This window comes from Mus pahari, chromosome 3 (assembly GCF_900095145.1).
Source record: "Mus pahari chromosome 3, PAHARI_EIJ_v1.1, whole genome shotgun sequence".
Lineage (NCBI taxonomy): Eukaryota > Metazoa > Chordata > Mammalia > Rodentia > Muridae > Mus > Mus pahari.
In genome coordinates this window covers 103,036,836-103,048,549 of record NC_034592.1, presented here as the reverse complement: position 1 = coordinate 103,048,549, position 11,714 = coordinate 103,036,836, and the positions used below count along the sequence as shown (strand labels likewise).

General features: G+C 41.3%; 2 protein-coding genes across 3 annotated transcripts in view; one reads left to right on the top strand and one right to left on the bottom strand.

Annotated features, from left to right (window-relative positions):
* The window catches only part of Nusap1 (nucleolar and spindle associated protein 1), a 30,224-nt gene extending 24,553 nt beyond the window's left edge, over positions 1–5,671 (bottom strand). For both annotated transcript variants that reach the window (XM_029535762.1, XM_029535763.1), the window contains exons 1-2: positions 5,534–5,671; positions 617–685 (exon numbers count right to left, since the gene is read on the bottom strand). In XM_029535762.1, coding sequence (XP_029391622.1) covers positions 617–685; positions 5,534–5,626 — 162 coding nt within the window. In that variant the 5' untranslated portion in view covers positions 5,627–5,671. The remainder of the gene's footprint in view (positions 1–616; positions 686–5,533) is intronic.
* Positions 5,672–5,965: 294 nt separating this feature from the next.
* The window catches only part of Oip5 (Opa interacting protein 5), a 7,834-nt gene continuing 2,085 nt past the window's right edge, over positions 5,966–11,714 (top strand). The window contains exons 1-5 of the mRNA XM_021192773.1: positions 5,966–6,272; positions 6,509–6,575; positions 8,323–8,445; positions 9,118–9,199; positions 10,025–10,129. Of these exons, the coding sequence (XP_021048432.1) occupies positions 5,969–6,272; positions 6,509–6,575; positions 8,323–8,445; positions 9,118–9,199; positions 10,025–10,129 (681 nt within the window). The 5' untranslated portion in view covers positions 5,966–5,968. The remainder of the gene's footprint in view (positions 6,273–6,508; positions 6,576–8,322; positions 8,446–9,117; positions 9,200–10,024; positions 10,130–11,714) is intronic.

Below are 11,714 nucleotides of genomic sequence, written 5' to 3'. Positions count from 1 at the left end.
CACACACACACACACACACACACACACACACACACACACACACAGTTTATAAAGAAACAAAATGGGGCTGGAGAGATGGTTCTGTGGTTAAGGGCACTTGTTGCTCTTTCAGAAAGTCTATTCCCATGTAATAAAATAAACCAAAAACAACAACAAAAGGAAAATGAGATCAGATCTGCCACTTAACCTGGGTATTGGTAATTTAAAGTCTAGTTTCTATCCAACTCCTCTCCTGCTGCCTCTTCTATCTCACAACATACACTTACCTTTTGCTTTCCTTGTTTTTAGGCTTTTTATTTTCTTTTAAAGACAGGGTCTGCATTAGTTTAGGCTAGTATTGAACTCAAGAACTTGCTGCTTGGTCACTGGAATGCTGGTCATATTACTAATGATAATAACATCATTTAATAGTAACCATCATATCTTTGTCTTTTGAAATAGGGTCAGGGTCTGGTCTAGAATGCTCTAGTAACCTGTCTTGGCTCCATCTCCCAATGTTGGGCAAGAGGCTCCACACCATCTCCTATATCTTAAATTATCAGTAATAAGTATTAATTGCCTATTAATCACACTCTACCGTTTTACTAGCTAATAACTGATAAAGAACACCACTCACCTGATTTTTATTTTCTTTCCTTGTTTCTGGATTCAGGTGTGCTTTCAAGGCTCTTAACAACTTGTCTGCCTGTAGAAAGAACAGCTGGCTCATCATTACAGTCAAAGTCAAATAAGCAAGAAAACTATGCCAAACATCTCTTTTCTTCTGATTCTTGAATGCACTCTGGTCAAACTGAAAGACTAGAATAGTAGGTTGGGTAGAAATGAATTTCACGCCCTAGTGGCAAAGTCAGTGAAGAAAAAGAGACAGTGCAACACAGCGAAGTAAGTGCGAGGAAGCTCTGGCTATCGTGGGCTCCATAGGATAGACATCAGCAGGTCATGGGATGCCCCAGCTTTAAGACAGATGTCTTGGCTGGGGCTGCTGAGATCTTGAAAATGGAAAAGAGGTTCAATCATACAGAACAAGATGGAGAAAAAGCAAAGGAAAGAAAATAGGATAGATGATGAAGAACACAACTAATGGAGAGGAGGTTGAGAAAAAAGTCGGAAGAGTAGTCAAAAGCACAACTTCACTAGCTAGACCTGCCTCATAAGACTTCTTAGGTATAACGTTTATCCTTGCAGCAGAGAGCAGTCTCTGGAGAGGGCATCAGGGCAGCAGCTGAGGCCGACTGGATGCTCAGGGAAGCAGACCTGTGGCCTGAAATGTAAGGATGGGTACCAACCTTCTTAGGAGGTAAATCAGCAGGAATGGCTAGTTGATTAGGGAAATGTTTCAGGCCGGGAAAGAGAATCCTGGCCTCAATTTCTATTCTAGGAAAGCTGCCCTGTTCTTCTCAGGAAGAGAAATACTATTCTGAATGGCTTTCCTTTTTTAAAAGATAGTCAGGCACAACAATCCCCTTAGATTTCCAGGCCAGAATGAGACCCTACTGTAAAACAATCAAAAATCAAGTATATTTGTTAGGTTCTTTTTTCCCTTATTACACCCAGGTACACAGTTGAGGGCCAAAACTCTTTAAAAAGAATTTTTTTTTTTTGGTTTTTTTCAAGACAGGGTTTCTCTATGTAGCCCTGGCTGTCTTGGAACTCACTCTGTAGACCAGGCTGGCCTCAAACTCAGAAATTTGCCTGCCTCTGCCTCCAAGTGCTGGGATTAAAATTAAAAATAAATAAATGTAAAAGAATTTTAAGGGCTGTCCACTACCACACCCAGCCCTTAAAATTTTTTTAAATTTATTTATTTTTAATTTTAGGGACTTGAAGAGATAGCTAAGGAGTTAAGAGCACTGGATGCTCTTCCAGAAGACCTGGATTCAATTCCTAGCAGCCACAAGGCAGCTCACAGTCTGACACTTTGTTTTGGTCTGCAGGCATACTCGTAGACAAAGACCTTTATATACATTAAAAAAAAAAAAAAATACGCCGGGAGTGGTGGAGCACGCCTTTAATCCCAGCACTTGGGAGGCAGAGGCAGGCGGATTTCTGAGTTCGAGGCCAGCCTGGTCTACAAAGTGAGTTCCAGGACAGCCAGGGCTATACAGAGAAACCCTGTCTCGAAAAACAAACAAACAAAAAATACAATTTTTTTTTAGCTGGGATAATGATGCATGCCTTTAATTCCAGGACTCAGAGGATAACAGTAAACTAATTTCTGTGAATTTGAGGCTAGCCTGATCTACAAATTGAGTTCCAGATAGTCAGAGCTACATACTGACACCCTGTCACAAAATCAAATAGTAAAATTAACTTTAAACTAATACAATAACTTTAAACTTTTTTCCTTTTTCTTTCTTTCTTTCTTTCTTTCTTTTTTTTTTTTTTAAAATTTTTTTTTTGGCTTTTCCAGATAGGTTTTTGTGTAACCCTTGCTGTTTTGGAACTAGCTCTGCTTCTGCCTACCTCTGCCTCCTGAGTGCTGAGATTAAAGGCATGTGCCAACCCAACCTGGTTTAAAAATTTTTTAATTAAAATATATTTACATGGGGCTGGAGAGATGGCTCAGTGTTTAAGAGCACTGACTGCTTTTTCAAAGGTCCTGAGTTCAATTCCCAGCAACCACATGGTGGCTCACCTGTAGTGGGATCTGGTGTGTCTGAAGACACAGCTACAGTGTACTCATATACATAAAATAATACACACACACACACACACACACATATACATAATGCCCTCCCCACCCTATCTCCTTCCTCCAACTTCTCTCCATGTACCCATGTACCCAGCCTTGCTCTTCCTCATATTCATGGCCTTAAAAAAATGCTATACACACACAACTCTAGGTCTATAAATACAAGCTGCTTGCTTGCCCCACACAAGCTGGAAAAGCCTTTCTGTCCTACTTCCCACAAGCTGTCTGCAGAGAAGACTTCTGGTTAACACGTCTTTACTCCTAGTCTCCAGCAATTCACCAAGTGCCCAGCCAGGGGCTCAGCTTTTGACCATGCATGGACGCAATCCCAACTCCTAGCTGACTGCTCCACTGTGAGATCAGCAAGTCCACCTGAGATCTGCCTTCTGATACACCTGCCTCTTGTCTACTTTTAATCCGCTCTACTCTGGCCTGCATCTGTTATCACCAAGGGAGAGGAAAAGCCTATTGTTGCTCCGTTCCTGTTTCTTGTGTGTGTGATTCCACACACTTGAGATAGGCTCAACCTCTGAGCTTGGCTCTTTTCTTCTCACACAATTTATCATTTACCAGAAGGGCAAAGCGCAAAATTTGCTCTGAACTTTTAGTACAGGAGTTTTGTTGGGGTGGTGTGAGCCCAAGCCACATGCCTCAACTGTACTAGACTGCTCTGCATGAAGACAGCTATTAATAAAATGGTTTTTATTTACTACAATGAACGTAACCTAAAGTCTCATCACAAATTAATCCAGGTCTTTTTTAAATTTTTATTTATTTATTTTATTTTTTATTAAAGACAGGTTTCACTATGTAGAGTTGACTGGCCTATAACTCACTAACTGGACCAGGCTGGCTTCAAACTCAGAGACCTACCTAATCTAGGGCTTAGTTCAGGGTTGACAAGATGAACCATATGTTCAGTCTTGTATGTTTGACAAGACTTCAATTCATGATCCTCCGGTCTCTGCCTCCCCAGTGCTGGGATTATAAATCAGGCCTACCAAAATTATAAACAATTATAATCCACCTGTCTCTGCCTTCTCTCCCTAGTGCTGGCATTAAAGGCGGTGCCATCATGCCCAGATAGATGCAAATCCTTATTTATTTATATGTGAGTATGTGAGTGTGTGTGTGTGTGTGTGTGTGTGTGCCATAGTGCAGGTGTGGAGTTCAGTGGACAATTTTGTACAGTTAATTCTCTTCTCACACTATGTGGATCAAAATATCAGGCTTGTGTATCAAACACCTTTATCCAGTGAGCCATCTATCTCACTGCCTGACTAGGACATGGTTTCTTAACATACTATCTCACCAAGGATGCAACAATGAGAAGTGAGGTGTCTGAGATAGAAACAAATGAAACATTTAGCAGGTCAAATAAAACGGGATGAAACTCAAGTTGCCTAGAAGCTCAAGTGTTATTCATCAGCTTTAATTCATGGACTGAAGAACTAACTGGTCTTACATGGTGCAGAGCACTGTGCTAGGAGCTAGAGGGCAGGCCTTCGGTGGGAAACTCCCAGTGGACTAATGGGAAAAAGTTTATAAATAAACCAAGTGAGCTAGAAATAAAGAATAGAGCAGGGGCTATGAAGCAAAACCCAAACTACTTAACTGAGGTAGGACAGGGTGCTCATCTGAGGTGGTGCTGATCAGCTGAGATGCAAATGAGATCAGAGGCAACAGGTATAGTCTGATAAACAATTACAGTCAGGCCAGAGGTGGAGGTAAAAGCCCATATATAGTCTCAGCATAAGTTTCAGGCTACTCGAAGCAGTATAATGAGACTTTGTTTCATTTAAAAAAAAGGGGGGGGGAGGAGGAAGAGAAGAAGAAGAAGAAGAAGAAGAAGAAGAAGAAGAAGAAGAAGAAGAAGAAGAAGAAGAAGAAGAAGAAGAAGAAGAAGAAGANAGGAGGAAGAGAAGAAGAAGAAGAAGAAGAAGAAGAAGAAGAAGAAGAAGAAGAAGAAGAAGAAGAAGAAGAAGAAGAAGAAGAAGAAGAAGAAGAAGCAGCAGCAGCAGCAGCATCCATCCAGATAGCAAAAACCTGAAGGACTAAGCTTTAGACACTAAGTTGGGGAGCCATTAAGCACTAAACTCAGAAACATTTCCAAGTACTCTTCACTGCTGTTCAGCCAGATAAAAGGTGTACCTATGGCCACATTATTCTATTTAAAGCATTTAAAAACATTTATGACAACTGATTAGACATTTAGTGCAAATATCAGTTTGCTGTACAAATCTCTGGTATACACATGTGGGAAAGCTTCAATATAGCAAGTCCAATCTCACAATGAATCCCCACATTTTCTCTGAACACCTTGCAAACTCAGAATTCAAAGACCTTATCGGATGTTTTGAAAAAAGACCACCATCACAATAGTGATTAATGTATGGCCAATCATACCTTATCTCAGTAGACAGACATCCTATTAAAGGTTCATGAGAGTGAAGGTACTGTCATAGTTTACTGAACAGCAAGTAGAGTTTTTTAGAAGTAGTAGTTTAAAGTAGTTTTTCTTCAACTGCCTAAGAACTGGCATAGAAATTACACTGATTACGTCCTATGGGCCTTCCTTTCCCCTTTAGTACCAGGAAGTATCATTCGCATTTCCATTAAGAAGTCTTTATACGTTCTTGAAAAAAGCCTCCAAATACAGTAACAGCCACGGCTTTTCTTTCGTTTAACAAATTCCAGTCACTGAGAACAAAACTTACCTACTCCTCCCAAAATAGCGTCCCTCGGGGATTTCCCCTCAGTCACTTCGCGCCCTGTCCCCCAAATCCCTGGTCTCTTCTACCCCGCCCACCCAACTGCCCGCACCGCCAGCCAGCACCGTACCCTCAGGTTAGCTCGGAGGCCCAGCCTTTTGGCTAAATTTTGCAGGTCGCTGTACTTGAAGGAGTCCAGCTCCTCTGCAGAGGGGACGGTCATCGCGTTCTGCAAGCTCGGTAGTTCCCAGAAAAACAGCCACACAACTCAAAAGAGCGCGGTTCAAAATTGGCGCCACCCGAGACGTTGACAAGCCGACTTATATATTGAGTTTAAATGAAGATTGCTGTACACCCATTGGTTGAAGTGCCTCGAGGGTGGGGTTTCTGATGCGGGCCAGTAGTGTGACTGGCTGAAGACCGCTATTCCGCAAACCTAACCAATACTCAGGCGCTGAGCGTATTGAGAGCATGTCTTTCAGGAATATTGTCCAATGAAGACGTAGGAAACCAGTTGGGCGGGACTTGGGACGTGCGTGAAAGAAGCGCGCGCTTCAAAAACAACATGGCGGATCTCTCGCGCCGCCGTCTTTCCTTCTTGGAGACCCAGTCACGTCGTGACTCTTGTGACTCGCCTGTTTCTTTTACCTCCTCCATGGAGTGGGACACTCAGGTGGTGAACGGGTTCTCCCTTCTCGGGTCCTCCGGGTCTAAGGTGAAGGCGTCATCTGTCGACCTGCGGCTGCCTGCGTGGTTGGAGCCGGAGAGATGTGCCGTGTTTCATTGCGCGCGGTGCTACGCGGTGCTCGGCGACACTGTGCACCTCGCCTGGGACCTGTCACGGTCCCTCGGCGCCCTGGCCTTCTCCAGTGAGTGAGGCGAGGGGTGGCTTGTGCGGAAGGCAGACCAGAGGCAGATGAGGGATGGGGGACAGTACAGACCAGGGGAGGGAGGCGTTTGTTTTGTTTTCCGGAGTTGGGCTTCAAACCCAGGCCCTCGTCTGAGCTACGCCACCGCCCTCGGCTGAGCCCCACCCATTGTTAACTTTTATGGCCCGATGGATCAGCTAGGAGGTATTTCTTTTCAAAACCGGTTTGTCTTCCAGGAGTCACAAACAATGTCGTTTTGTTAGAGCCCTTTTTGGTTGGCATAGAAGGTTCTCTGAAGTCCAGGTACGTGTGGAGAATTCCTGAGGTGGCTCTAACTCTATATATTTCCTGATTTAATGACAGTGAAGAGTATGTAACTGTTGTAAACAAAAAAGAAACATTGTCTTGTGACATGTTTACTTTCTCCATAGAATATGTTTGAGTGATAAACTCTTTACCCGTTTGAATCATATAAACATGGCATTAATGAAAGTTAAAGTTGGATGTAGGTTTTACGGTCTGTGAGATAACTAGAACAATTAGCTATTATAGTTTCTCAAGGTTGGTAGCAAATACCTTTACCCACCGAGTCATTTCACTGGCCCTGAAGTGACATTTTTGATATAGTTACATCACAAATTATTTTACCTTTGATATTGGTAATAAAGGTCTCTCCTTGAGTTTACAGTCCTGCCTCTGCCCACAAGTGTTGGGATCACAAGCATGGGAACCTACACCCAACCACTTTTTTAAAAAGCCTGATAAAAAATTTTAATTACAAGCCTGGCGGTAGTACCACACTCTTTTAATTCCAGGACAAGGGAGGCAGAGTCAGGAGAATCTCTGTGAGTGCAGGAACAGCCTGATCTACAGAGCTAGTTCCAGGACAGTTAAGGCTACACAAAGAAATCCTGTCTGAAAAACCAAACAAACAAAAATTTAATTATACATTTGGAGATGTGCTATAGCTCAGAAGTTTGCCTATCTTGTATGAAGTGCTAGAGTTGATCTATGATAAATACTTCAAGAAAAATGCATACAAGAATAGAGTTAAATTTCTGTTCCACATTATAATCTAAACAGTTTTACATTTGTTTATTTGTTTATTTATATATTGTGGGTAGTGTGTAGTCACATACCGAGGTGCACACATGAAGTGAGAATGCACCTTTGAGCAGTCCAGGCCCAGGATCACACGTGGTTGCCAAGCTTGGTTGCTGGCTCCTTTCCCTGCCAAGCTAGGAATCTAGTCCTGACTTCCTCACTCTTTTCCTCGGCTTGTGTGCATTCTTACTGAGGTAAATGGTCACGTTTACTAGTAACCTTGAGGTCTTGAGATACCTTTTTTACTCTCTTTGAACTCAGTAATTGATTATTAGTTTATATTGTATGTAGCACAACACTTATTGTAAATTATTACAAAAAGTCTTTATGGATTCCAATCTATTGGTACTTAAAGCATTGGCCAGGCATGGTGGTAACTTTAATCCCAGCACTCAAGAAAATGAGTGATATTATGTCCTGTTGTCTTCCAGACTGACAGACTATTATAATGAATACAAATTAAAATCTAATTGACCTTGTTCTATATAAGGAAATGGAGAAATAATTGTATTTGTTTGTTTATATATTAGAACTAACTGCCTTAAGTCCTTCTGTCTTCATGACCCAGTGGCCCAGCAAGCTACATGATGCAAACTAACTCTAAGAAAACAAAAAACTCCAAACATCTTAAAGAGAGTAGTAAATTTCTTTATGAGGTTGGGTGCCATGAACTTCACAAGTGGTCAGAGGCAGTACCGAACTTACTTTTGAGGGGTTTTTGTTTTGAAGATTTTTGGTTTGTTTTTTGTCATAAATTATGTTCTTTGTTTTTGTTTCTTCTATGGCCCACGTGAGAGCCAGGGAACTTGCTGAAGTCCCTCCTGCCCGTGCTTCTGAGTGTCAGGGCCACGATAGAGTCTACCACTTACCCGATGCGGGTAGTTATTTTTTATTTCTTTTTCTAGCTTTTCATTATTTTATATTCTGCTCTTTCCTTTCCCACCAGCACATACAACCTTTTATTCTGTAATTCCTGTGGGACTACTGTTGGTTTCCATTTATATTCTACCCATGCTGCTCTGGCTGCCTTGAGAGGCCATTTCTGCCTTTCTAGTGATAAAATGCTGTGGTGAGTAGAGACGTTACTTATTAAATAAGTTTTTAAAGGTTCTAGGAAAGTCCAGGTGTTTGTAACCAAAGACCAAAGAAGATGCAAAAGGCTAGGCACTAATATGTATATATATATGTATATATGTATATATCTCGCAATAAGGACAAAACATAATCTTAAAATAAATATTGTGATTACTTTAGATGGTTTATTGTACTGTGTNAACATAATCTTAAAATAAATATTGTGATTACTTTAGATGGTTTATTGTACTGTGTCTTAATATGGACTAATTTTTTTTTTTTTTTTTTTTTTTTTTTTGGTTTTTTGAGGCAGGGTTTCTCTGTGTAGCCCTGGCTATCCTGGAAATCACTCTGTAGACCAGGATGGCCTCGAACTCAGAAATCTGCCTGCATGGCCTATTGTAAATTTTTTACCAGTAGTGGTTATTCATCTGATTCTGGATTTGTCTTTAGTTTTTCCTGAGATAGTTTTATGCATGAGGATGGGAAAGGTTCAGGCAGAGTTTGTGGTTTTAATTGAATTTTTTTGTTTGTTTGTTTGTTTTGTTTTCCCCCAGTAAAATAGACTATGCTGCTTCAAGCCATAAGGAAGGTTTTGCTCAATAGGAGGGCAAATTTGGACCACTGGTAATAGTACTAATATTTTCTCTATATGTTTTCTCTCTAGCTATCTGTTAAAAACAAAGGCCATAGTAAATACATCTGAAATGAATATTCACAATGTACCTTTACCAGAAAAGATTGCAGAGGTAAACTTGGTTGTGTTTACTTTTTTTTTTTTTTTTTTTGAAGATTTATTGATGTATATGAGTACACACTGTAGCTGTACAGATGGTTGTAAGCCTTCATCTGGTTGTTGGGAATTAAATTTAGGACCTTTGTTCACTCTGGTCAACTCTACTTGCTCTGGTCCACCCGGCTCATTCTGGCCTAAAAATTTATTTATATATATACACACACACACACACACACACACACACACACACACACACACTTATAGCTGTCTTCAGACATACCAGAAGAGGGCATCAGATCTCATTACGGGTGGTTGTGAGCCACCATGTGGGTGCTGGGATTTGAACTCAGGACCTTAGGAAGAGCAGTCGGTGCTCTCTTACCTGCTGAGCCATCTCACCAGCCCTGTGTGGTTACTAATATACACAACATTTTCATTTTGGCTTTTCCTTTTGGAGACAGGATTTTTACTTTGTAATTGTGACTCGCCTCATATTAACTATGTGGACCAGGTTGTTCTAGAACTAGGCTATATCCATCCTTTCCTTTACTATAGGCAATTTTTAAGTGTTTTGTTTGTAGATTTATTTTATTTATTGATTTATTATTGTTTTTTTGAGACAGGGTTTCTCTGTGTAGCCCTGGCTGTCCTAGAACTCACTCTGCAGACCAGGCTGGCCTTGAACTCAGAAATCCACCTGCTTTTGCCTCCCAAGTGCTGGGATTAAAGGTGTGCACCACCACTGCCCAGCTAAATTTATTTTTATTTTAAGTTTAGTAACAATATAAGCAGCAAATCAAGGGTTGAGTATAAGGTGTCTCCAATCTGTCTCTCCCAGCTGAAAGAGAAGATGATGCTAACGCACACTCGTTTAAACTCACTGCTGGGGAGTCTGAAGGAAAAGCCTCCTGATCAGTCTGACCAAGAAAACGGACCAGGCAAGGTAGAGTACAGTGCTGTCTTCAACAGCTTGGGTGCTTTGCTCATTTCTTCTTTTTTTCTTAAGGTCTTTCTCCTCTGTCTCTGTGTGTGTCTGTATGTCTGTCTGTAACATGTGTGCTATTGCCCATGGAGGCCAGAAGGCATGGGATTCACTGGACCTGGGTATAGGCAGTTGTTGAGTGCTGGGAACTAAACCCTGCAAAAGCTGGAAGCATTTTTTTTTTTTTGAGACAGGGTTTCTCTGTATAGCCCTGGCTGTCCTGGAACTCAGTTTGTAGACCAAGCTGGCCTTGAACTCAGAAATCCACCTACCTCTGCCTCCCAAGTGCTGGGATTAAAGGCATGCGCCACCACCTCCAGGCTACAGGAAGCACTCTTAACGCTGATCCGGGATCCATTTCTCTAGTCTCCATTGGTCTTTTCTTTTTTCTTTTTCTTTCTTTTTGGTGGGGGTGGGGGTATTTTGGTTTTGAGACAGGGTCTCACTATGTATTTCTAGCTGTCCACGGGGATCCTCCTGCCCAGCCAGAGTACTGGAATTTAAAACATGCCACCACACCCTCTTGGTCTTTTATTTTTTAAATAGTACTAAGAACTGAGGACTGTCAGACCTGGTGACACATAACTGTGATCACAGCATTTGAAATACAAGAAGGAAAGTCACATGTTTAAGGCAATCCTCGGCTGTGTTATGAATTTGAGGCCACCCTAAAGTTCATAAGAACCTATCCCACATGTACTCCTCCCAAAAACAATTGTTTGAGAATATGCCTTTGAGCTGCTGCCTTTCCCCAGCTCATCAACCCATTCTTGCTTTGGGAACTGTTTTTCTTTTTCATAATAAACTGTGACTAATACCTTATTTGCCTGATGTAACTGTCTTCTCCAAGGCTTGGTGCCTCCATCTGCTGAGGCTTAATCCTGGAAGCTTCTAGACTCTGTTCAATCTTACCAAGATCTAGAATGGTTTTAGCCTCTGAGACCTACTGCTGAATAAACTCACCCTTTCTAGCTCTTTCTGAACTCTAGCTAGCTGGTCAACTCAGCTTTTTGGCTCACACATCTCACCATGCTGACTATTCAGTCTGGCTCCTCTTGCTTCTGAGTTTCTCTGCTTGACCTTGTACTAACTTTGCCAATATGTTCTCATTTTCTGGCTCCTTCTGTCTTTACCTGTGTTTAGCTTGTTCTTTCTTCAATCTGTCTCTGTAAAACTCTCCTGGTAAAACTACATCTTTTCTTTTCTCTCTACACTGCCCCTTCAGTAGCTTCCTTTCCTCTCTCATTAGAGTTGGGCATATTCTATTCTGTCAAGTCTTTCTCTGATTTGTCAGTTTGTCTGCTGCTCAATCAGACATCACTTTCAAACATGGGTGCTTCCTTCTATAAACTAACTTTACCTTCATTGTTTGGGATTAAAGGTGTATACTAAGTAAGAATGAATCTGTATGCTGTGTTCTAGCCAGTGGGATTAAAGGTGTGTGCACGCATACACATGCCTGGTAAGGGCTGAGCCACACAACTAGAAACAGTTTTAGTTTTTTTAATTTTTTTTTCTTTTTTCTTTTTCTTTTTTTTTTTTTTTT